The sequence below is a fragment of the Somniosus microcephalus genome, chromosome 4 (genome assembly GCF_052327205.1).
Source record: "Somniosus microcephalus isolate GS21.2 chromosome 4, FLI_Smic_1.0, whole genome shotgun sequence".
NCBI lineage: Eukaryota > Metazoa > Chordata > Chondrichthyes > Squaliformes > Somniosidae > Somniosus > Somniosus microcephalus.
This window is the reverse complement of record NC_140990.1, coordinates 30,522,590-30,548,277: the sequence shown is the minus strand read 5'-3', so window position 1 is coordinate 30,548,277 and position 25,688 is coordinate 30,522,590. Positions and strand designations below refer to the sequence as shown.

The following is a 25,688-nucleotide window of genomic DNA, read 5'->3' as shown; positions in this document are numbered from 1 at the left end:
ACCACTAACCCCAATCCTAACCAATAACCACGAGCCCAACCAGTAACCCCAATCCTAACCAATAACCACGAGCCCCAACCACTAACCCCAATCCTAACCAATAACCACTGGCCCCAACCACTAACCCCAATCCTAACCAATAACCACTAACTCCAATCCTAACCAATAACTACTAGCCCCAACCACTAACCACAATCCTAACCAATAACCACTGGCCCCAACCACTAACTCCAATCCTAACCAATAACACTAGCCCCAACCACTAACTCCAATCCTAACCAATAACCACTAGCCCCAATCACTAATCACAATCCTAACCAATAACCACGAGCCCCAACCAGTAACCCCAATCCCAACCACTAACACCCAATCCTAACCAATAACCACGAGCCCCAACCACTAACCCCAATCCTAACCAATAACCACGAGCCCCAACCACTAACCCCAATCCTTACCAACAACCACTAGCCCCAACCACTAACCCCAATCCTAACCAATAACCACTGGCCCCAACCACTAACCCCAATCTTAACCAATAACCACTAGCCCCAACCACTAACCCCAATCCTACACCTTAACCCCAGCCCCTGACCAAGGATTATTGACAGGAGGAGCTAAAGACCTGATAAAGGGAGTCTTTGAAACAATTATCTTGATTAATGAAATAGTGCAAGGTATGTTAGTAACAAGAGATTAAATCAAAGAGACCATCAAAATCAACAATGACAATTACAAAGATCAGAACATTTCTAAGGCTGTCACATGCAGTATGTGTGGAGTTTTTTTTTAAATCGTATCCAAGAGATGTTAAATGATACTGAAAATAACAGATTTCAAATCTTATGCAAGGTAGTTCTGTAAAGGGGTGGTTCAAAGGAATTTCAGATGAGTGTAAAGTGAGACACTACAGTTCAGTCTATGACACCCACAAGCCGTGTACACAAATGGAACAAGTTTGGGGTTTGATGTGGTAGAAGGTGAACTAGATGAAAACTGAAATAATCCAGAGTAAGGAAAGGCCCAAAAATGGAACAGTCAGTAACAGAACATCAATTAGACTCCTCTTATCATGGAGAAATCAAATATTAGACACACTGTGTGTTTGAAACAAAGCTGATTTATTTAATATTTGTCCAGAATATTAATCTCAAGCTCAGTTATTCTAGTTATTAACATCAGCAGAAACAAAGCCCAATTGCCAGAGTGAACATGGTTCAGTCCTGGATGTGATTAACAGCAATAACAGCAGAATCCAACCTCTGCAATCACTGGTGAACTCGCTGGTGTCTCAGCAGAGTGCATGACTGAGTGAATCCCTTCCTACACAGAGCAGGTGAATGGTTTCTCCCCAGTGTGAACTTGCTGGTGATTAAGGTTAGACTTCCAAGTGAAAACCTTCCCACAATAAGAGCAGGTGAAACATCGCTCCTCAGTGTGAACTCGCTGGTGTCTCAGCAGAGTGCAGGACTGAGTGAATCCCTTCCTACACACGGAGCAGGTGAATGGTCTCTCCCCAGTGTGAGTGCGTTGGTGGGTCAGCAGGTTGCTTGTGTTTTTAAAGCTCTTCTCACAGTCAGAACATCTAAATGGTCTCTTAACAGTGCGAACAAGTTGGTGAGTCAGAAGATGGGATGACTGAGTGCATCCCTTCCCACACACAGAGCAGGTGAACGGCCTCTCCCCAGTGTGAACTCGCTGGTGTATCTGGAGATGGTATAACTAAGTAAATCCCTTCCCACATTCAATACACGTGGACAGCCTTTTGCCAGTATGAACTCTCTGGTGTATCTAGAGCTTGGATAACTGCGAATCCCTTCCCACACACGAAGCAGGAGAGCGGTTTCTCCCCAGTGTGAACTCGCTGGTCTCTATGCAGGCTGGATGACTGAGTGAATCCCTTCCCACATTCAAAACACGTGAACGGCCTCTCCCCAGTGTGAACTCGCTGGTGTATCTGGAGCTTGGATAACTCTGCGAATCCCTTCCCACACACGGAGCAGGTGAACGGCCTCTCCCCGGTGTGAGTGCACCGATTAGTTTCCAGCTTGGATGGATAATTGAATCTCTTCCCACAGTCCCCACATTTCCATGGTTTCTCCGTCGTGTGGGTGTCCTTGTGTCTCTCCAGGTTCGACAATCGGTTGAAGCCTCGTCCACACACAGAACACGTGTATGGTTTCTCCCCGCTGTGAATGGTGCGATGTTTTTTCAGGTTGTGTAACTGGTTAAAGCTTTTTCCACAATCGGTGCTCTGGAACACTCTCACTCGGGTGCGTCTCGGTGCTTTTCCGGTCACACTGATGTTTGAAATCTTTTCCCACAGACCGAACAGACAAACATTCCTCCTTCCACATTCAAAGGCCGATGATATTCAGGTCCTGATGAATGGAGTGACTGTCAGATCTTGATGTGATGTTTGGTTTGAGTTTCCTGTCTGTAAATCCTCCCCTTCTAATACCCTGTAAAAGGAGTTTACAAAAGCCATCACTGTAAGTACAGGATAGAAATGCAGGGCAATTCTAGTTTCTATGGAACATTCTTTCCTCTCTTGTTCCCCCAAAGCTGTAAATCCCCATCCCACACACTCTCCCTCCTCCCTGTGCTGAAATCCAAACCCATCGCACCATCTCCAACATTTCTTTCCTCCACTCCCAGTTTTCTCCCTCCCTCTACTCTGGTTGGGTTCAGTTCCACACCCGCTGTGTGCAGAGTGAGAATAAAATCAGTGAGTCAATGAAAGTCTCTCCTGGTCACTGGGACCCTGAAGCCCCGCCCACTCCCTGTTCCTGTACCAAGATGGCCGCGCATGCGCCGTGCTGCAGGTGGAACTGGTCTGTCTTCGCTCCGCCAAGATGGCGGCGCATAAATGATGAGCAGTTTTGATCGAGCAAGTAGGGAGAAACTGTTCAGTCTGGCAAGTGGGTCGGTAACCAAAGGTCACAGATTTAAAATAGTTGCTAAAAGAACTAGAGGGAAATGAGGAGAACTGTTTTCACACAGAGGGTTGTTAAGATCTGGAATGCACCATTTGAAAGGATGCTGGAATCAGGTTCCACAGGAACTTTCAAACGGTAATTGGACATGTACTTGAAGAGGACTAGTTTGCAGAGTTCTGGGGATAAAGCTGGGGTTTGGGACTAAATTGGACAGCTCTTTCAAAGAGCCGGCACAGACACCATGGGCCGAATCACCTCCTTCTGTGCTGTTAGATTCGATGATCAGTGTGAACACGCTGGTGTCTCTTAAGGTTCTTCGAGCTTTTAAAGCTCTTCCCACAGTCAGAACATTGAAAGGGTCTCTCGTCAGTGTGAACAAGCTGGTGTGACAGGAGGGTGGATGACACAGTGAATCCCTTCCCACACACGGAGCAGGTGAACGGTCTCTCCCCAGTGTGGAGGAGCTGGTGTCTCTTCAGCTCCCCGCAGCTTTTAAAGATCTTTCCACAGTCAGAACATTTAAAGGGTCCCTCGTCAGTGTGAACTCGCTGATGTGCGAGCAGGTTGGAGGGCTGAATGAATCCCTTCCCACACACAGAGCAGGTGAGCGGTCTCTCCCCAGTGTGTAGGTTTTGGTGTCTCTTCAGCTCCCCGGAGCTTTTAAAGCTCTTCCCACAGTCAGAACATTTAAAGGGTCTCTCGTCAGTGTGAGCTCGCTGGTGATGCTTCAGATACTGGCGCCTTTTAAAGCTCTTCCCACAGTCAGAACACTGAAATGGTCTCTCCCCAGTGTGAACAAGCTGGTGTCCCTTCAGTTCCCCGGGGCTTTTAAAGCTTTTCCCACAGTCAGGACACTGAAATAGTCTCTCATCAGTGTGAACTCGCTGGTGTTGCTTCAGCTCTCCAGCATTTTTAAAGCTCTTCCCACAGTCAGAACACGGAAATGGTCTCTCATCAGTGTGAGCTCGCTGGTGTCGCTTCAGATCCCTGGTGCTTTTAAAGCTCTTCCCACAGTTAGGACACTGAAATGGTCTCTCATCAGTGTGAACAAGCTGGTGTTCCTTCAGATCCTGGGGGCTTTTAAAGCTCTTCCCACAGTTAGGACACTGAAATGGTCTCTCGTCAGTGTGAACAAGCTGGTGTACCTTCAGCTCCTGGGGGCTTTTAAAGCTCTTCCCACAGTCAGAACAGTTAAATGGTCTCTCGTCAGTGTGAACTCGCTGGTGTGTCTGCAGGTGGGATAAACGAACAAATCCCTTTCCACACACGGAGCAGGTGAATGGACTGTCCCTGGTGCGACTGCGCCATTGAACTTCTGTTGCAGACGGGGAACTGAATCCCTTCCCACCGTCCCCACCTTTACCCGGTTTCGCCCCGGTGTGACGGTGCATGTGTCTCGCCAGGTCAGGCGATCGGCTGAATCCACGTCCACACACTGAACACGTGTGCGGTTTGTCATCGCTGCGATCGCTGCTTTCTCCTTCCATGTGCAAAGGCCGATGATATTCAGGTCCTGATGAATCGAGCGACTCTGTCAGATCTTGACGTGATGTTTGGTCTGAGCTTCTCGCCTGTAACTGCTCCACTTCTATAACCCTGTAAATTGAGATCAGAAAAGGATCAGAGACAAACTGTTGTTTAATTTTCCCCTTTCCAAACCTAGGGGCAGTGAAGCTGATTTTCAGGCCCCAGCTGCTGCAGAGGTTGGTTGAAAGGATCAGCAGTAATGGCGGCTGTAATACCCACAAGCCCCGGCGCTCCAGAAAGCGCTCTGCTGACTCTGAGTCCCGTACATGTGCTCATGGCCCCCGCGCTCTCCCTCCTGCTCCACAATTGCCCGTCCCGATTAGTCCGCAACGCACATGCTCAGCGCACAAATCCCCGCGGTTCGAACATCGGGCGTGCATGTGGAGCCGCAACATCTGGTACGTGTGCGCGGCTCAGGTGGGGGCGAGTCGGTGTTTCGCCTCAGCCACCAGGGAGGTGCGCATGCGCAGGATGACCCAACATTCTTCCTGTCAGCAATCACTCCCTCGTTTCTTTAATAAAAACAGAAAATGCTGGAAATACTCAGCAGGTCAGGCAGCATCTGTGGAGAGAGAAACAGAGTTAACGTTTCAGGTCGATGACCCTTCGTCACAGACATAGAAACATAGAAGATAGGAGCAGGAGTAGGCCATTCGGCCCCTCGAGCCTGCTCCGCCATTCAACGTGATCATGGCTGATCATCCAAAATCAGTACCATGTCCCTGCTTTCTCTCCAGTCCCTGCTTTCTCTCCATATCCCTTGATCCCTTTAGCCTTAAGAAATATATCCAACTCCTTCTTGAATATATTTAATGAATTGGCCTCTACTGCCTTCTGTGGTAGGACCAGAGCGACGGACCTGGGTGAGGATTGAGGAGCACGGCGGCAGTTAAAAGCGGCGGCAGCGAGGCGAGGCCCGACCAGAGCGACGGACCTGGGTGAGGATTGAGGAGCGCGGTGGCAGTTAAATGTGGCGGCAGCGAGGCAAGGCCCGACCAGAGCGACGGACCTGGGTGAGGATTGAGGAGCGCAGTGGCAGCGAGGCGAGGCCCGACCAGAGCGACGGACCTGGGTGAGGATTGAGGAGCGCAGTGGCAGCGAGGCGAGGCCCAACCAGAGCGACGGACCTGGGTGAGGATTGAGGAGCACGGCGGCAGTTAAAAGCAGCGGCAGCGAGGCGAGGCCCGACCAGAGCGACGGACCTGGGTGAGGATTGAGGAGCACGGCGGCAGTTAAAAGCAGCGGCAGCGAGGTGAGGCCCGACCAGAGCGATGAACCTGGGTGAGGATTGAGGAGCGCGGCGGCAGTTAAAAGCGGCGGCAGCGAGGCGAGGCCGGACCAGAGCAACGGACCTGGGTGAGGATTGAGGAGCGCAGCGGCAGTATAAAAGCGGCGGCAGCGAACGAGGCCCGACCAATTCAGCAACGGGGGAGAGAGGTAAAAAGTAATCAAAGTGTGATGTCACCAGGAAGCAGGTAAGTGATTGGTTGGTGAGTATTTCTCTTTTTTTAAATTTTAACTCTGGTTTATAGTTACTAAGGTCTCGCTGGTGTAGTGGGGACTGTTGGTAAACCATTTAACTGTAGTGTAATTAGTGGGATTGAATGATTTAATTTAAATTCAATTAATTAAAGGGTAAGTCATGGCAGGACAGCCCGGCCACGTGGTGTGCTCCTCCTGCGATATGTGGGAACTCAGGGACACTTCCTGTGTCCCTGCCAACTACATGTGCAGGAAGTGCATCCAGCTGCAGCTACTGACAGACCGCATTGCGGCACTGGAGCTGTGTTTGGATGCATACTGGAGCGTTCGCGATGCTCGGGACGTCGCGAATAGAACGTTTACGGAGTTGGACACACCGCAGGTAGAGGTTGGACAGGAAGAAAGGGAATGGGTGACCAACAGGCAGAGTACTAGGCACAGGCAGGTAGTGCAGGGGTCCCCTGTGGACATCCCACTCTCAAACAGATACACCACTTTGAGTGCTGTTGGGGGGGGTGGCTTATCAGAGGAAAGCAGCAGCAGCCAACTTCCTGGCACCAGGGGTGGCTCTGCTGCACAGGACGGGAGGAAAAAGAGCGGGAGAGCTATAGTAATAGGGGAATAGATAGGCGTTTCTGCGGCCGCAAACGAGACTCCAGGATGGTGTGTTGCCTCCCTGGTGCAAGGGTCAAGGATGTCTCAGAACGGCTGCAGAATATCTTGGAAGGGGAGGGTGAACAGCCAGTTGTCATGGTGCATATAGGCACCAACGATATAGGTAAAAAGCGGGATGAGGTCCTAAAAGCAGAATATAGGGAGTTAGGAGGTAAATTAAAAAATAGGACCTCAAAGGTAGTAATCTCAGGATTGCTACCAGTGCCATGTGCTCGTCAGAGTAGAAATAGAAGGATATTTCAGATGAATACGTGGCTAGAGGAATGGTGCAACGGAGAGGGATTCAAGTTCCTGGGACATTGGAACCAGTTCTGGGGGAGGTGGGACCAGTTCAAATCGGACGGTTTGCAGCTGGGCAGGGCTGGAACCAATGTCCTAGGGGGAGAGTTCGCTATTGCTCTGGGGGAGGGTTTAAACTAAAATGGCAGGGGGTTGGGAACCTGAGCAGGGGGACAGAGGAAAGGGAAACAAGGATAAAAGCAAAAGATAGGAAGGAGGAAAACAAAAGTGGCAGTCGGAGAAATCAATGGTCTAAATCAAATGTGGCCACAGTAAATAATAATTCTAATAGGTCTAAGAGCGTTAAAAAAACAAGCCTGAAGGCTTTGTGTCTTAATGCGAGGAGCATTCGTAATAAGGTGGATGAATTGGCTGCGCAAATAAAGGCAAATGAATATGATTTGGTTGGGATTACGGAAACGTGGCTCAAGGATGGCCAAGGCTGGGAACTCAACATCCAGTGGTATTCGATATTCAGGAAAGATAGGCAAAAAGGAAAGGGAGGTGGGGTAGCATTGCTGGTTAAAGAAGGGATTAACACAATTGTAAGGAAGGATATTAGCTCTGATGATGTGGAATCTGTATGGGCAAAAAACATTAGTGGGAGTGGTATATAGACCTCCCAACAGTAAGGCGGAGGTTGGGGATGGCATTACAAGGGAAATTAGAGAAGCGCGCAATAAGGGCACAGCAGTCATCATGGGTGACTTTAATCTACATATAGATTGGGCGAACCAAATTAGTAACAATACTGTGGAGGAGGAATTCCTGGAGTGTATACGGGATGGTTTCCTGGACCAATATGTCGACGAACCAACCAGAGATCAGGCCATCTGAGACTGGGTATTATGTAACGAGAAAGGATTAATTAGCAATCTTGTTGTACGAGGCCCCTTGGGTCGGAGCGACCATAATATGATCGAATTCTTCATTAAGATGGAGAATGAAGTATTTAACTCAGAGACTAGGGTCCTAAATTTAAATAAAGGAAACTACGATGGTCTGAGGCGCGAGTTGGGTAGGATTGATTGGGGAATGTCACTCAAAGGGTTGACGGTGGATAGGCAATGGCAAAGAATCAAAGACCGAATGGATGAACTACAGAATTTGTTCATCCCAGTTTGGCATAAAAATAAAACAAAAAAGGTGACTCAACCGTGGCTAACAAGGGAAATTAGGGATAGCATAAGATCCAAGGAGAGGACATATAAAGTGGCCAGAAAAAGCAATAATCCTGAGGGTTGGGAGCAGTTTAGGATTCAACAAAGGAGGACAAAGGGATTAATTAAGGGGAAAATAGAATATGAGAGTAAGCTTTCAGGGAACATAAAAACTGACTGTAAAAGCTTTCATAGATATGTGAAGAGAAAAAGATTGGTGAAGTCAAGCGTAGGTCCCTTGCAGTCAGAATCAGGGGAATTTATAATGGGGAACAAAGCAATGGCAGACCAACTAAATTCATACTTTGGTTCTGTCTTCACAAAGGAGGACACAAATAACCTCCCAGAGATGCCGGGAAACATAGGGTCTGATGAAAGGGTGGAACTGAAAAAAATCAGTATTTGTAGGGAAATGGTGTTAGGAAAATTGATGGGACTGAAGGCCGATAAATCCCCAGGGCCTGATAATCTACATCCTAGGGTAATTAAGGAAGTGGCCCTAGAAATAGTAGATGCATTGCTGGTCATCTTCCAGAACTCAATAGACTCTGGAACAGTAAGAACATAAGAAATAGGAGCAGGAGTAGGCCATACGGCCCCTCGGGCCTGCTCCGCCATTCAATAGGATCATGGCTGATCTGAATCTAGACTCACGTCCACATCCCTGCCCTTTCCCCGTAACCCCTAATTCCCTTATCTGCTAGGAAAATGTCTATCTCCATTTTAAATTTATTTAATGTTGCAGCTTCCACAGCTCTCTGGGGTAGCAAATTCCATAGATTTACTACCCTGTGAGTGAAGAAATTTCTCCTCATCTCAGTTTTGAAAGAGCAGCCCCTTATTCTAAGATTATGCCACCTAGTTCTAATCTCACCCATCAGTGGAAACATCCTCACCGCATCCACCCGATCAAGCCCCCTCACAATCTTATATGTTTCGATAAGATCGCCTCTCATTCTTCTGAACTCCAATGAGTAGAGTCCCAACCTTATCAACCTTTCCTCATACGTCAAACCCCTCATCTCTGGAATCAACCGAGTGAACCTTCTCTGAACCGCCTCGAGAGCAAGTATATCTTTTCTTAAATATGGAAACCAAAACTGCACGCAGTATTCCAGGTGTGGCCTCACCAATACCCTGTATAACTGCAGCAAGACTTCCCTGTTTTTATACTCCATCCCCCTTGCAATAAATGCCAAGATTCCATTGGCCTTCCTGATCACCTGCTGCACCTGCATACAAACATTTTGTGTTTCATGCACCAGGACCCCCAGATCCCTTTGTACTGTAGCACTTTGCAGTTTCTCTCCATTTAGATAATAACTTGCTCTTTGATTTTTTCTGCCAAAGTGCATAACCTCACACTTTCCAACATTATATTGCATCTGCCAAATCTCTGCCCACTCACTTAGCCTGTCTATGTCCTTTTGCAGGTTTTTTATGTCCTCCTCACTCACTGCTTTCCCTCCCATCTTTGTATCGTCGGCAAACTTGGATATGTTGCACTCGGTCCCTTCCTCCAAATCGTTAATATAGATTGTAAAGAGTTGGGGTCCCAGCACTGACCCCTGCGGAACACCACTAGTTACTGATTGCCAGCCCGAGAATGAACCATTTATCCCAACTCTTTGTTTTCTGTTAGATAGCCAATCTTCCACCCATGCCAGTATATTACCCCCAATCCTGTGATTTCTTATCTTGATCAGTAATCTTTTGTGTGGAACCTTGTCAAATGCCTTTTGGAAGTCCAAATACACTACATCCACTGGTTCCCCTTTATCCACCCTGTATGTTACATCCTCAAAGAATTCGAGCAAATTTGTCAAACATGACTTCCCCTTCGTAAAACCATGCTGACTCTGTCCTATTACATTATGTTTATCCAAATGCTCTGTTACTGTTTCCTTAATAATGGACTCCAGCATTTTGTCAACCACAGATGTTAGGCTAACTGGCCTATAGTTTCCAGCTTTTTGTCTACTTCCCTTCTTAAATAAGGGTGTTACATTAGCAGTTTTTCAATCTGCTGGGACCTTTCCTGAGTCCAGGGAGTTCTGGAAAATGATCACCAATGCATCCACAATCCCTACCGCCACTTCTCTTAAGACCCTAGGATGTAGGCCATCAGGTCCGGGGGATTTATCCGCCTTAAGTCCCATTATTTTACTGAGTACCATCTCCTTAGTGATTTTAATCGTGTTTAGCTCCTCCACCCCCATTGCCCCCTGTTTGTCCAGTGTCGGGATATTTTTAGTGTCCTCTACTGTAAAGACTGATACAAAATAATTGTTCAGCGTCTTTGCCATCTCCATGTTCCCCACCACTAGTTTCCCAGTCCCATCCTCGAAGGGACCAACATTCACTTTAGCCACCCTTATTCTTTTTATATAGCTGTAGAAACTCTTGCTATCTGTTTTTATATTTTTTGCGAGTTTACTTTCATAATCTATCTTCCCTTTCTTATTTAATCTTTTGGTTATTGTTTGCTGGCTTTTAAATGCTTCCCAATCTTCTACCCTCCCACTTGATTTGGCTACTTTATATGCCCTTGTTTTCAGTCGAATACTATCCTTTACTACTTTACTAAGCCACGGATGGCTGTCTTTTCTTTTACTCCCCTTTTTCCTCAGTGTAATATATTTATCTTGAAAGATGTGAAATATCTCCTTGAATGTGGACCACTGCTCTTGTACCGTCTTACACTTTAATCTGTTTTCCCAGTCCATTTTAGTCAATTCTACTCTCATACCTTCATAGTCTCCTTTATTTAAGCTTAGTACGCTGGTTTGAGATCCAGCTCTCTCCACCTCAAACTGAATTTGGAATTCAACCTTATTATGGTCACTCATTCCAAGGGGATCCTTTACTAGGACATTTTTTATGAATCCTGTCTCATTACACAGGACCAGATCTAAGATTGCCTGACCCCTGGTTGGTTCAGTTACATACTGCTCAAGGAACCCGTCCCTAATACACTCTATGAACTCTTCCTCAATGCTGCCATGCCCAATTTGATTAGTCCAGTCAATATGAAAGTTAAAATCCCCCATGATTATAGCTGTTCCCTTATTACAAGCCCCAACTATTTCCTGATTTATACTCCGACCAACAGAGTTGCAACTGTTAGGAGGCCTATAGACTACGCCCACTAGTGACTTTTTCCCCTTATTATTCCTTATCTCCACCCAAACTGTTTCACTATCCTGATCCTTTGACCCAATATCATTTCTGACTATTGCAGTGATTCCATCCTTGATTAACATAGCAACCCCACCTCCCTTTCCTTCCTGTCTGTCCTTCCTAATTGTCAAATACCCTTGTATGTTTAGTTCCCATTCATGATTATCTTGCAGCCATGTTTCCGTAATGGCCACCAGATCATACCCATGTGTAGTTATTTGCACTGTCAACTCATCAATTTTGTTACGAATGCTGCGTGCATTCAGATAAAGAACTTTCAAATATGTTTTCTGACAATTTATTCCTGCTTTTACCCCTTTTACTACTTTACCTTTATCATTATATACATTCTGTCCCTTCCTGACATGCTCTGGTTTTAATTCCCCCACTGCTACCTTGCTCTATTGCCTTCTCCGCTGTCATTTTTATTTTTCGCTCTCTTAAAACCTCCCCCCAACTAATTAGTTTAAAGCCCTCTCTACAGCCCTAGTTATTCGATTCGCCAGGATTCTAGTCCCAGCACTGGCCAAGTGAAGTCCGTCCCAACGGAACAGCTCTCTCCTGTCCCAGTACTGATGCCAGTGTCCCAGGAAGCAAAACCCAATTCTCCCACACCAGTCTTTGAGCCACGCATTTAACTCTCTAATTTTATTTACCCTAGCCAAATTTGCATGTGGCTCAGGTAGTAATCCAGAGATTATTACCCTTGTGGTTCTGCTTTTTAATTTGGCCCCTAGATGCTCAAACTCCCTCAGCAGAACCTCCTTCCTTGTCCTATCTATGTCGTTGGTAGCAACATGGACCCCGACAACTGGATCCTCCCACTCCAAGTTTCTCTCCAGCCCAGAGGAGATGTCCTTAACCCTGGCACCGGGCAGGCAACACAGCCTTCGGGACTCTCGCTCTCGGCTGCAAAGAACTCTATCTATCCCCCTAATGATACTATCCCCTACCACTACAACATTTCTTTTAACTCCCCCCACTTGAATGGCCCCCCACTCCACGGTGCTGTGGCCAGGTTGCTCATCCTCCCCGCAGTCCCATGGATTGGAGGGTAGCTAATGTTACCCCACTATTCAAAAAAGGTGGTAGAGAAAAAGCGGGGAATTATAGACCGGTAAGCCTGACATCGGTAGTGGGGAAAATGCTAGAGTCCATTATAAAAGATGTAATAGCAGAGCACTTGGAAAGCAGTGACGGGATCAGACAAAGTCAACATGGATTTACAAAAGGTAAATCGTGCTTGAATAACCTACTGGAATTTTTCGAGGATGTAACTGGTAAAATAGATAAGGGAGAACCAGTGGACGTGGTATATTTGGACTTTCAGAAGGCTTTCAATAAAGTCCCGCATAAGAGATTAGTGTGCAAAATTAAGGCACATGGGACTGGGGGCAAGGTATTGACTTGGATAAAGACCTGGTTGGCAGATAGAAAGCAAAGAGTTGGAATAAACGGGTCGTTTTCCGAGTGGCAGGCAGTGACGAGTGGGGTACCGCAAGGATCGGTCCTAGGACCCCAGCTGTTCACAATATATATTAATGATCCGGACGAGGGAATTGGATGTAATATCTCCAAATTTGCAGACGACACAAAGCTGGGTGGGAGGGTATGCTGTGAGGAGGATGTCGTGAAACTCCAGTATTATTTGGACAGGTTGGGTGATTGGGCAGAAACATGGCAAATGCACTGTAATGTGGATAAATGTGAGGTTATCCACTTTGGTGGCAAAAACAGGAGGGCAGACTATTACTTGAATGGCAATAGATTGGGAGAAGGGGAAGTGCAAAGAGACCTGGGTGTTCTTGTGCACCAGTCGCTGAAGGTAAGCATGCAGGTGCAGCAGGCGGTTAAGAAGGCAAATGGTATGTTGGCCTTCGTAGCAAGAGGGTTCGAGTACAGGAACAAGGATGTCTTGCTGCAGTTGTACAGGGCCTTGGTGAGACCGCACCTTGAGTATTGTGTGCAGTTTTGGTCGCCTTATCTGAGGAAGGATGTTCTTGCCATGGAGGGAGTGCAGCAAAGATTCACCAGGCTGCTACCTGGGATGGCAGGAATGACGTATGAGAGATTGTGTCGATTGGGCTTATACTCACTGGAGTTTAGAAGATTGAGAGGGGATCTTATCGAAACCTATAAAATTCTGTCAGGTCTGGACAGGCTAGATGCAGGAAGGATGTTTCCGATGGCCGGGGAGTCCTGAACCAGGGGTCATAGTCTAAGGATAAGGGGTAAGCCATTTAGGACTGAAGTGAGGAGGAATTTCTTCACCCATAGAGTGGTGAACCTATGGAATTCTCTGCCACAGAGGGCGGTGCAGGCCAGTTCATTAAATATATTCAAGAAGGAGTTGGATATATTTCTTAAGGCTAAAGGGATCAAGGGATATGGGGAGAAGGCAGGGACAGGGTGTTGAATTTGGATGATCAGCCATGATCTCATTCAGTGGCGGAGCAGGCTCGAGGGGCCGAATGGCCTACTCCTGCTCCTATCTTCTATGTTTCTATGTAGAGAATTCCACAGGTTCACCACGCTATGGGTGAAGAAATTCCTCCTCATCTCTGTCCTAAATGGCTTACCCCTTATCCTTTAACTGTGACCCCTGGTTCTGGACTCCCCGGCCATCGGGAACATCCTTCCTGCACCTAGTCTGTCTAGTCCTGTTAGAATTTTATAAGTTTCAATGAGACCCCCTCTCATTCTTCTAAACTCCAGCAAGTATAAGCCCAATCGACCCAATCTCTCCTCAAACGTCATTCCTGCCATCCCAGGTATCAGCCTGGTGAATCTTCGCTCCACTCCCTCCATGGCAAGAACATCCTTCCTCTGATAAGGCGACCAAAACTGCACACAATACTCAAGATGTGGTCTCACCAAGGCCCTGTACAACTGCAGCAAGACATCCTTGTTCCTGTGCTCAAACCCTCTCGCTACGAAGGCCAACATGCCATTTGCCTTCTTAACCGCCTGCTGCACCTGCATGCTTACCTTCAGCGACTGGTGCACAAGGACACCCAGGTCTCATTGCACTTCCCCTTCTCCCAATCTATTGCCATTCAGATAATAATCTGCCTTCCTGTTTTTGACACCAAAGTGGATAACCTCGCATTTATCCACATTATATTGCATCTGCCATGCTTCTGCCCAATCACCCAACCTGTCAAAATCATACTGGAGTTTCTTGGCATCCTCCTCACCACACACATGCCCACCCGGCTTTGTGTCCTCTGCAAACTTGGAGATATTACATTTAGTTCCCTTGTCTAGATCATTAATATATATCGTGAATAGCTGGGGTCCTAGGACCGATCCCTGCGGTACCCCACTAGTCACTGCCTGCCACTCGGAAAAAGACCCGTTTATTCCTGCCAACCAGTTCTCTATCCAAGTCAATACCTTGCCGCCAATCCCATGTGCCTTAACTTTACACGCTAATCTCTTATGCGGGACCTTATCGAAAGCCTTCTGAAAGTCCAAATACACCACATCCACTGGTCTCCCTTATCTATTTTACCAGTTACATCCTCAAAAAATTCCAGTAGATTAGTCAAGCACGATTTACCTTTTGTAAATCCATGTTGACTTTGTCTGATCCTGTCACTGTTTTCCAAGTGCTCTGCTATTACATATCTTTTATAATGGACTCTAGCATTTTCCCCACTACCGATGTCAGGCTTACCGGTCTATAATTCCCCGTTTCCTATCTACCACCTTTTTTGAACAGTGCGGTAACATTAGCTACCCTCCAATCCATGGGTACTGTTCCAGAGTCTATCGAATTTTGGAAGATGACCAGCAATGCATCTACTATTTCTAGGGCCACTTCCTTAAGTACCCTGTATGTAGATTATCAGGCCCTGGCGATTTTTCGGCCTTCAATCCCGTCAATTTCCCTAACACCATTTCCCTACAAATACTGATTTCATTCAGTTCCTCTCTCTTATTAGACCCTATGTTCCCCGACATCTCTGGGAGGTTATTTGTGTCCTCCTTTGCGAAGACAGAACCAAAGTATGTATTTAATTGGTCCACCATTTCTTTGTTCCCCATTATAAATTCCCCTGATTCTGACTGCAAGGGAACTACGCTTGACTTCACCAATCTTTTTCTCTTCACATATCTATAAAAGCTTTTACAGTCCATTTTTATGTTCCCTGCACGCTTACTCTCATACTCTATTTTCCCCCTCTTAATTAATCCCTTTGTCCTCCTTTGCTGAATCTTAAACTGCTCCCAATCCTCAGGTTTACTGCTTTTTCTGGCCAATTTATATGTCCTCTCCTTAGATCTTATGCTATCCCTAATTTCCCTTGTTAGCCACAGTTGAGTCACCTTCTTTGTTTTATTTTTATGCCAAACAGGGATGAACAAATTCTGTAGTTCATCCATGCGGTCTTTGAATGTTTGCCATTGCCTATCCACCGTCAACCCTTTGAGTGACATTCCTCAATCAATTCTACCCAACTCACGCCTCATACATTCGTAGTTTCCTTTATTTAAGTTCAGGACCCTAGTCTCTGAGTCAACTACTTCATTCTCCATCTTAATGAAGAATTCTATCATATCATGATCGCTCTGACCCGTCAGAACTGCTTGTTCTTTAGTGTCAGCCAGTGGCTCAGTTGGTAGCACTCTCACCTCTTGAGTCAGAAAGTTGTGGGTTCAAGTCCCACTCCAGAGACTTGAGCACAAAAATCTAGGCTGATACTCCAGTGCAGTGCTGAGGGAGTGTGGCACTGTCAGGGGTGCCGATTTTTGGAGCAGACGTTAAACCGAGGCTCCGTCTGCTCTCTCAGATGGACATCAAAGATCCTGTGGCACTATTTCAAAGAAGAAAAGCAAAGAGAGGGCATGAAAAGATATTGGCAAGGAAAACAAGTGGAGCCTATTTGGGACTATAAAGGTAACCTGTGTGTGGAAGACATGAATACTTCTTAATGAATACTTTGCGCCTGTTTTCACAAAAGAGAGGGACGATGCAGACATTGCAATCAAGGAGGAGGAGTGTTGCAGTGGGGAAAGAGTTAAACGGACATCGCTGTCAGTTTCACTGAATGGTGCAATAAAGATCATACTTTGCAGTAATAAGCTTTTTCTAAGTTGCTGAATTGGCAGTGGAGATAACATAGCCGGACATGGAACCATAAGAGGCCGAGAGGATATAAGTTCTGTTCTGGCAGGAAAGTAAAACAATGAGTTGGAAGTAAAAGAGGCCTAGAGAGGCAGGAAAGGAGGACAACGTGTACCCCATCTGTTGATTAAGTTACAGCATCCGTGTGGTTATTGAAAAACATCATACTCTCAGAATCACAGATCTAACAGTGGCGACGAGTGTCGATTCGAATCTACCTGCAGCTCTGCATTTCCCTTCGAGGATTCGCTCCGGAGGGCGGTGGAAGAAAGTCGAAGCCAGAAGCACGGGCGTCGACCACGAGCCCAGTCATCTGGCAGAGAGTGAACATCGCAGGGGAGGCTGTGGAGAGCCGGGCTTGGTTCCCCAGCCACGACGATCAGCAACAGACTGATGACAGGTACAGCGCAGACCCTTCCCGGACAGTGGCGGCTGGAGCCGACCGACGGCGGAGAAAAAGCCGAGCAGCGTTGACGGGGTAAGATAGGGGGTGAAGCATACAGGGCGCAGCCGGGGGTTGAAAACCGAGCGGTGTCGAGGAAAAACAAAACGGAGAGAGAGAGGGTAAAGCAGCAGCCGGGTTCAGGACCGAGCGGCGGAAACAGGAAAGGCGCACAGAAAGAAAAAAAAACGCGCAGAGCACAGCCAGGGCTCAAGGGCTGAACAGTGTCCGCAGGGAGAAGAAGGGAGAGCGCGAGAGACGCCATTGAGCCGCGGAGAAGGAAGAGCGCGGGAGACGCCATTTTTAGAAGCCGCAGCGGAGAAGAAGGGCGTGCGCAGGAAGGAAGAAAAGCGCGGGAGATGCCATTTTGTGCCAGCGGAGAAGAAGGGGAAATGCGGGAGACGCCATATTTGACAGTTAAATCACACCCAGGGATGCCGAAGAGTGGCAGTATCTCTACGTTCGACAATGAAGTCGAAGATTGGGCAACATATGTGGAACATATGGAGGTGTACTGCAGGGCAAATGAAGTGCCAGATGCTAGGAAAGCACTGGTTTTGTTAAATTCCATGGGTGCAAAAACTTATGGGTTACTGCGAAACCTAATAACCCCAGAGAAGCCTGTGAACAAGAATCTCGAAAGCATAGTAGAAATCCTACAAGACCACTTAAACCCCACACCGCTGCTGATAGCAGAACGAGTTAAGTTCCATAAAAGGAACCAACACAAAGACGAAAGCAATGCTGAGTACTTAACGGAACTGCGCAAGCTATCGAAACACTGCCAGTTTGGAGTGCGACTAGCAGATACGTTAAGGGACAAGTTTGTCTGTGGGCTGCAAAGTGAGGGAACCCAGAAACGGCTTCTATCAGAAAAGGATCTTACGCTGGACAAGGCTTTCAGTATGGCAGTATCACATGAAGCAGCCGCAAGGAGCGCTGCAGAGATACAACGGAGACTGCAAGAATATGGCACCAATGAAATGTCCTATGGAACAGGGAAGTGCTATCGCTGCGGCAGAACAACACACGACCAGAAGGTTGTTGGTTCAAGGACCAAGTGTGCAGACAGTGTGGAAAAGCAGGACACACAGCATGAGTCTGCAGGTCTGGGAAGAAAACCAACAGTAAGAAATCTCCACAGGAGAAGTACAAAAAGGTACACAAGGTGATGGACAGTAGTTCTGACGAACAGAAAAGTGACACAGACTCCGGAAGCAAAGAGCTGGGTTGTCTGAAACTACATAAGGTAACCAAAATGGAGGATCACCAGACTATCTGGGTTACACTCAAGATAGACAGAGTCCAAGTGAAAATGGAATTGGACACAGGATCAGCCCTAACAGTCATAAACCAAAGGGACTACAAGCGGCTATTTTCACATATACCCTTGAAAGCTACAGAGATTGTCTTGAAGACGTACATGGGGCAAAAAGTCTACCCCAAAGGAAAAATAAGGGTGAAAGTGATATATAAATGCCAGGAAACACCTAAAATGGACATATATGTATTGCCAGAGGGAGGACCACCACTGCTAGGACGTGAATGGATCCGGAACATACAATTAGATTGGCATTCCATACAGGCACTGAAGGTTGAGGCCAAAAAGGATGACGATGTCACACCTGGACGACTGTCAAAAATGCTAACTGACGCAAAAGACGTGTTCCAGGAGGGACTTGGAACACTAAAAGACATAACAGCAACGATTAAAATAGAGGAAAATGCAAGCCCAAAGTTTCTTAAGGCCAGACCAGTGCCTTATGCGATCAGGCCAGCCGTCGAAGCAGAGCTGGAAGGGTTGGAACGTTCAGGAGTACTGTCCAAAGTAGACTGGAGCGAGTGGGCTACACCCATCATTCCTGTAATTAAGAGGTCGTTGAGTAATACGCCTGGGGAACCAAAGAAGGTCCGCATCTGTGGGGATTTTAAGGTGACAGTGAACCCAGTCCTTCACACGGTACAATATCTGCTTCCGCGAATTGAGGATATTTTTGCCTCGCTATCTGGAGGTAAACGCTTCACCAAAATTGATCTAGCCCAGGCGTACTTGCAAATGGAGGTAGAAGAAGCCTCGAAACAATACCTTACGATTAACACTCATAAAGGTCTCTATCAATACAACCGGCTGGTGTTCGGGCTAGCAATGCTCCGGCTATTTGGCAAAGGGCGATGGATCAAGTCCTGCAAGGGATTCCAGGGACCCAGTGTTATTTGGACGACATCCTGGTCACGGGCGAAAATGACAGCGATCACCTCGCCAACTTGGAGAAGGTGCTCACCAGATTAAAGGAATATGGGCTACGAGCTAATCGCCACAAGTGCGAGTTTTTCCAGAAGCAGATCACGTATTGTGGCCACGTCATCGATGAAGAGGGCTTACATAAGTCCCCTGAAAAGATTGAGGCAGTAGTCAAGGCTCCAGCACCGGAAAATGTGTCACAACTGAGGTCGTTCCTCGGACTGGTAAACTACTACCATAAGTTCTTACCAAATTTGTCCACGGTATTACACCCACCGAACACCCTACTGCAAACAGGGGTACCATGGAAGTGGAATGACGAACGTAGATGAGCTTTCCAGAAGTGTAAAGAATTGATCACATCAAAAGAGGTGTTGGCCCATTTCAACCCAGCACTACCAATTCGTTTGGCATGTGATGCATCACCCTATGGTATTGGAGCGGTGCTGTCGCACAAATTCCCAGACAGGTTGGAGAGGCCAGTAGCCTTTGCGTCTCGGTCACTAACCTCAGCCGAGCGCAACTACACCCAGATTGACAGGGAGGCCCTCAGCCTAGTATGGGGAGTAAAAAAATTCAACCACTATCTGCATGGGCAGAAGTTCACCTTGCTGACTGACCACCAACCACTTGTCTCCATCTTTAATCCTAAGAAGGGCGTTCCAGTGATGACTGCACAACGGTTACAAAGATGGCCCCTGTTTCTAGGGGAGAATCAATATGAAATAGAATATAAAGGCACGAAACAGCATGGAAACGCTGATGGGCTATCGGGCCTGCCACTGCCTACTGTGGAGGAAGCACCAGCATTGGACCCGATCGAGATATTTTATTTGTCAATAATTGAACGATTGCCAGTAACGAACGTGGATATAGAGAAGGAGACCCGCAATGATCCGACGCTGTCTCGGGTATATGATTTGACAGTGAGGGGATGGCCAACACATGGTGACTCACTGTTGCCAGCATTCTCATCCAGAAGAGAACAGCTGTCAGTATGCCAGGGGACAGTGATGTGTGGATCCAGAGTGGTGATTCCACCCAAGTTAAGGGAGAGAGAGAGTGAGATCCGACATGCAGAATTCTGTAAAGGTATCCTCCGGACTCAAAGGAAAACCGTATACAATGCATGCAGGGCAGAACTAGGCCAATATCCATTAATAATTACTATCCAAAAAAGAGCCACCAAATTTTGGAAACACCTAAAAATGAGCAACCCCCACTGCTATCATTACGAAGCCCTGAAATGCCAAGAGAGGACCATAAAGAAGAATACCCTCAGTCAACTAGTCCTGGGACTCAGTGAATTAACTACTAACACGACTAACAATAACCAGCCCCAGGACAGTGACATCGTAGCACAGAGAATTCGACCCAACACAATTGTCACTAAGCAAAAGGAAAAATATCTGTCATATTGGGCAGAAACAACAAAAACCCAAAACAAACTCAATTGCTACTTGGCCCTAAACAGACAGTACAACATGGCTGAATACCTGACCATGGTAAGGGATAGCAAACTGAGAAAAACCTTGACAAGGTACAGACTTAGTGAACATAGCCTGGCCATCGAAAAAGGCAGACACAGACAGACCCGGCTGCCAAGAGAGGACAGGATATGCTCTCACCGCAGTCAGGGAGTGGTGGAGACAGAGAGGCACTTCCTCACAGCTTGTGGAAAATATCAGGGCATCAGGGAGAATTTCTACCAAAAATGCACAAAAATATGCCCTGAATTCAGAAATTTGAATGACGACCAAAAACTCCCATACCTACTAGGGGAAGAGAGAAATTGTGTAACCTTAGCGGCACACTATGTTACAGCTTGCCATAAACAGAGGGACAACCAGTAAACCTAAGAAAAGAGTATATACAAATTATACGAATGTATATTTATACACTCAGGGATATATCTGTTTATACACTGTATGAATAGATCTGCGTTTATGTGTTCAACCATAAAAGTTTTTCGATGCTTTGGCAACATAAGGTGTACCTTATCATGCCAATAAAGCGATTTGAATTGAATCGAATTGAATTGAGTGCTAAATGAGCTACATGAAGGTCATCTGGGGGGAGTGAAAATGAAAAGCCTTGCTAGGGCTTATGTGTGGTGGCCGGGAATCCATCAACAAATCGAAGACCTAACCAGGAGCTGCTCAGGATGCCAGAAGGTCCAAAATGCACCACCACATGCCCCTCTACACCCATGGGAGTGGCCCTCCTCTCCATGGCAACGGGTGCATATTGATTTTGCTGGTCCATTCATGGACTCAATGTTCTTAATAGCAGTGGATGCTCATTCGAAGTGGCCTGAGGTGATAAAAATGTCCTCAACCACTACAGAGAAAACGATTGCAGTCCTATGGACCATATTTGCCAGAAACGGCTTGCCAGAGCAGATTTGCTCTCATAATGGACCACAGTTTGTGTCCGAAGAGTTTCGAAAATTTATGAGAAGGGATGGGGTAAGGCATTACACATCCGTCCCGTATCATCCAGCCACAAATGGATTGGCTGAGAGGTTCGTACAAACCTTTAAGAAGGCAATAAAGGCCATGTGCGACGATGAAATTCCACTACAGCATAAGGTGGACAATTTCTTATTAGCCTACCGAAACGCGACACATGCAGTTACCAACCAGACCCCGGCCATGATGTTCTTTAACCGAAGGTTGAGATCTCGTCTGGACTTGCTCAGACCAAATGTGCGAAGAAATGTTGAGGATAAACAATTCCAGCACATCAATGAGAAGCCGACAAGGAGCTTCAATGTAGGACAACCAGTCTTGGCCCGTGACTACCGAACAGAGAAATGGCAACCCGGAACGATATGCACACGGCAGGGGCCATTAATGTACACAGTGGATGTCGGGGAGAACATCGTGAGACTCTACGTTGATCAGATCTTAGCGTCACAGGAACGAGTCAACCCCATGTCTTGCGTACCTGGGGATGAACCCGACACACCGGTAGCATCTACCTCCGAACCAGTAGCAGTGGAACCCGATGAACTAACCGATGAAAAGGGGCCAGAATCGCCTCCGCACCAAGAACAAGAACCTCAGGAAAGGCGCTATCCCGAAAGGATCAGGAAGCCGCCCCAAAGACTGAATCTATAAATGGACTATTGTTGTTTAATGTACATGTTAAAGTGTTAATTGTTATTTGAATATTATGGGTACTGCTAATCTAAAAGGGGGGGAATTGTAGTGTATGTACCTTTAAGAGAGAACTACTTTTACAGCTCCTCTATACTGTAATGCCGGCAGTGACCACACCTGTATATAAGCCTTGAGCATGCCTCTGTACCCCAGTCTTGAGATTACCCTACTCCACTAAATACCTGTTGATTGTTAAGTTACAGCATCCATGTGGTTATTGAAAAAACATCATACTCTCAGAATCACGGATCTAACAACCTCCTTCTGTGCTGTTAGATTCGATGATCAGTGTGAAGACGCTGGTGTCTCTTAAGGTTCTTAGAGCTTTTAAAGCTCTTCCCACAGTCAGAACATTTAAAGGGTCTCTCGTCAGTGTGAACTCGCTGATGTACCAGCCAAGGCCTTTCACGATTATGATACGGCCTCTAACTGAAGCTGAGAAAGCTGCAAAGAAATCTCATTCCATGTAGGACATCGGTACCACGGCGGCTGAAGATTGTCGGGCAGGAGTGCGGGAAAGGTGGAGCGAGGCGCCAATGAAGATGGCTGCCGTCCTTCCGGGCTCCGTGCATACCAGGCAGCTAAGTGTCCTTTGCTGCTTGGTGCGCTCGGCTCGTTAAGAAAAAAGCATTTCACTGACTGGATTTCACTTGTTGTATTTGGTTATGTGACAAACAACATTGAAATTGAAATTGAAATTGAGGTGGGCTGACTGAGTGAATCCTTTCCCACACACGGAGCAGGTGAATGGTCTCTCTCCAGTGTGAACTTGCTGATGTGGCAGCAGGTGGGATGAATGAGTGAATCCCTTCCCACACACTCTCCCCAGTGTGGAGGCGCTGGTGTTGCTTGAGCTCCCCGGGGCTTTTAAAGCTCTTCCCATAGTCAGAACAGTTAAAGGATCTCTCGTCAGTGTGAACAAGCTAGTCTCTCATCAGTGAGAACTCGCTGGTGTACCAGCAGGTTGGAGGGATGAGCGAATCCCTTCCCACACACGGAGCAGGTGAACGGCCTCTCCCCAGTGTGTAGGTGTTGGTGTCTGTTCAGCTCCCTGGAGCTTTTAAAGCTCTTCCCACAGTCAGAACATTTAAAGGGTCTCTCGTCAGTGTGAACAAGCTGGTGTGTCTGCAGTTTGGATGACTCAGTGAATCCCTTCCCACATTCAGAGCAGATGAATATCCTCTCCCCAGTGTGGAGGCGCTGGTGTTGCTTGAGCTACCGGGGGCTTTTAAAACTCTTCCCACACTCAGAACATTTAAAGGGTCTCTCGTTAGTGTGAGCTCGCTGGTGTTGCTTCAGATACTGGGGGCTTTTAAAGCTCTTCCCACAGTTAGGACACTGAAATGGTCTCTCCCCAGTGTGAACTCGCTGGTGTCCCTTCAGTTCCCCGGGGCTTTTAAAGCTCTTCCCACAGTCAGAACACTGAAATGGTCTCTCCCCAGTGTGAACTCGCTGGTGTGTTTGCAGGTGGGATGAACAAACAAATCCCTTTCCACACACGGAGCAGGTGAACGGACTGTTCCTGGTGTGACTGCGCCGTTGAACTTCCAATGCAGACGGGGAACTGAATCCCTCCCCGCCGTCCCCACCTTTACCCGGTTTCTCCCTGGTGTGACGGTGCACGTGTCTCACCAGGTCAGGTGATCGGCTGAATCCGTGTCCACACACCGAACACGTGTGCGGTTTGTCATCGCTGTGATCACTGCTTTCTCCTTCCATGTGCAAAGGCCGATGATATTCAGGTCCGGATGAATCGAGTGACTCTGTCAGATTTTGACATGATGTTTGGTCTGAGCTTCCCGCCTGTAACTGCTCCACTTCTATAACCCTGTAAATTGAGTTCAGAAAAGGATCAGAGGCAAACTGTTGTTTAATTTTCCTCTTTCCGACCCTAGGGGCAGTGAAGCTGATTTTCAGGCTCCAGCTGCTGCACAGGTTGGTTGAAAGGATCAGCAGTAATGGCGGCTGTAATACCCACAAGCCCCGGTGCTCCAGAAAGCACTCTGTTGACTCTGAGTCCCGCTCATGTACTCATGGCCCCCGCGCTCTCCCTCCTGCTCCACAATCGCCCGTCCCGATCGGTCCGCAACGCGCATGCTCAGCGCACAAAACCCCGTGGTTGGAACATCGGGCGCGCATGCGGTGCCGCAACACCTGGTACGCGTGCGCGGCTCAGGTGGGGGCGAGTTGGTGTTTCGCCTCAGCCGCCAGGGAGGTGCGCATGCGCAGGACGACCCAACATTCTTCCTGTCAGCAATCACTCCCTCGTTTCTTTAATAAAAACAGAAAATGCTGGAAATACTCAGCAGGTCAGGCAGCATCAGTGGAGAGAGAAACAGAGTTAACGTTTCAGGTCGATGACCCTTCGTCAGAACTGCTTGTTCTTTAGTGTCAGTTGTGACTCAGTTGGTAACACTCTCGCCCCTGAGTCAGAAAGGTGTGGGTTCAAGTTCCACTCCAGAGACTTGGGCAGAAAAATCTAGGCTGACACTCCAGTGCAGTACTGAGGGAGTGCTGCACTGTCGGAGGTGCCATCTTTCGGATGAGGCGTTAAACTGAGGCCCCGCCTGCTCTCTCAGGTGGATGTAAAAGGTCCCATGGCACTATTTCAAGAAAGAAAGACTTGCATTTATATAGTGCCTTTCATGACCACCAGATGTCTTGAAGTGCTTTACAGCCAATGAAGTACTACAATGAAGTAGTCACTGTTGTAATGTGGGAAAGAGCAGGGCAGTTATCCCCAGTCTCCTAGCCAATGTTTATCTCTCAATCAACATAAAAAGATACATTATCTGGTCATCATCACATTGCTGTTTGTCGGAGCTTGCTGTGCGCTAATTGACTGCCGCGTTTCTTACATTACAACAGTGACTACACTTCAAAAGTACTTAATTGGCTGTAAGACACTTTGGGATGTCTGGTGGTGGTGAAAGGTGCTATATAAATGCAAGTCTTTCTTTCTTCACTGGTCTCACCAGCGACCTCTTCTTGCTGATGGTTGATTGACATTACAAGAGGATTTGAGTACAGGATAAAGAAGTCTTACTCCAATTATATAGGGCCTTGGTGAGACCACACCTGGAGTACTGTGTACAATTTTGGTCTCCTTCTCTAAGGAAGGATATACTTGCCATAGAGGGAGTGCAACAAAGGTTCACGAGATTGATTCCTGGGATGGCGGGACTGTCGTATGAGAAGAGATTGAGTAAACTAGGCCTGTATTCTCTTGAATTCAGAAGAATGAGAGGGGATCTCATTGAAACATACAAAATTTCAGGGCTTGATCGGGTAGATGCTGGGAGAATGTTTCCCTTGGCTGGGGAGTCTAGAACCAGGGGCCACAGCCTCAGGATAAAGGGTCGGCCATTCAGGACTGAGATGAGAATACATTTCTTCACACAGAGGGTGGTGAATCTTAGGAATTCTCTACCCCAGAGGGCTGTGGAGGCTCAGTCATTGGGTATATTCAC

At 47.2% G+C, this 25,688-nt stretch overlaps 2 protein-coding genes across 2 annotated transcripts; both read right to left on the bottom strand.

Annotated features, from left to right (window-relative positions):
- Positions 1 to 466: 466 nt before the first annotated feature.
- On the bottom strand, positions 467 to 24,018 carry LOC147118533 (uncharacterized). The gene is made up of 4 exons (XM_085984467.1): positions 23,584 to 24,018; positions 23,176 to 23,334; positions 3,342 to 4,165; positions 467 to 1,561 (listed from the first exon to the last, which is right to left on the bottom strand). The coding sequence occupies exons 1-4, from the start codon at positions 23,935 to 23,937 to the stop codon at positions 1,321 to 1,323; spliced, it is 1,578 nt and encodes a 525-aa protein (XP_085840593.1). The 5' UTR covers positions 23,938 to 24,018; the 3' UTR covers positions 467 to 1,320.
- LOC147118534 (uncharacterized) lies at positions 1,560 to 2,368 on the bottom strand (the record flags this gene model as incomplete). The annotated part of the gene is made up of 1 exon (XM_085987025.1): positions 1,560 to 2,368. A coding segment is annotated over one exon (627 nt), but the record flags the coding sequence as incomplete, so codon positions are not given.
- Positions 24,019 to 25,688: the final 1,670 nt, after the last annotated feature.

Bases quoted from the DNA above. Each gene is read 5' to 3' on its own strand.
- LOC147118533 (XM_085984467.1), bottom strand. From the start codon at position 23,937: ATGGAAGGAGAAAGCAGTGATCACAGCGATGACAAACCGCACACGTGT. The intron at 23,335-23,583 runs GTTCACACTGGG...CAGACACACCAG, and splicing joins AACTGAAGGGACACCAGCGA to CTTGTTCACACTGACGAGAG. The intron at 1,562-3,341 runs GTCATCCACCCT...CTGTGAGAAGAG, and splicing joins TGTGGGAAGGGATTCACTGT to CTTTAAAAACACAAGCAACC.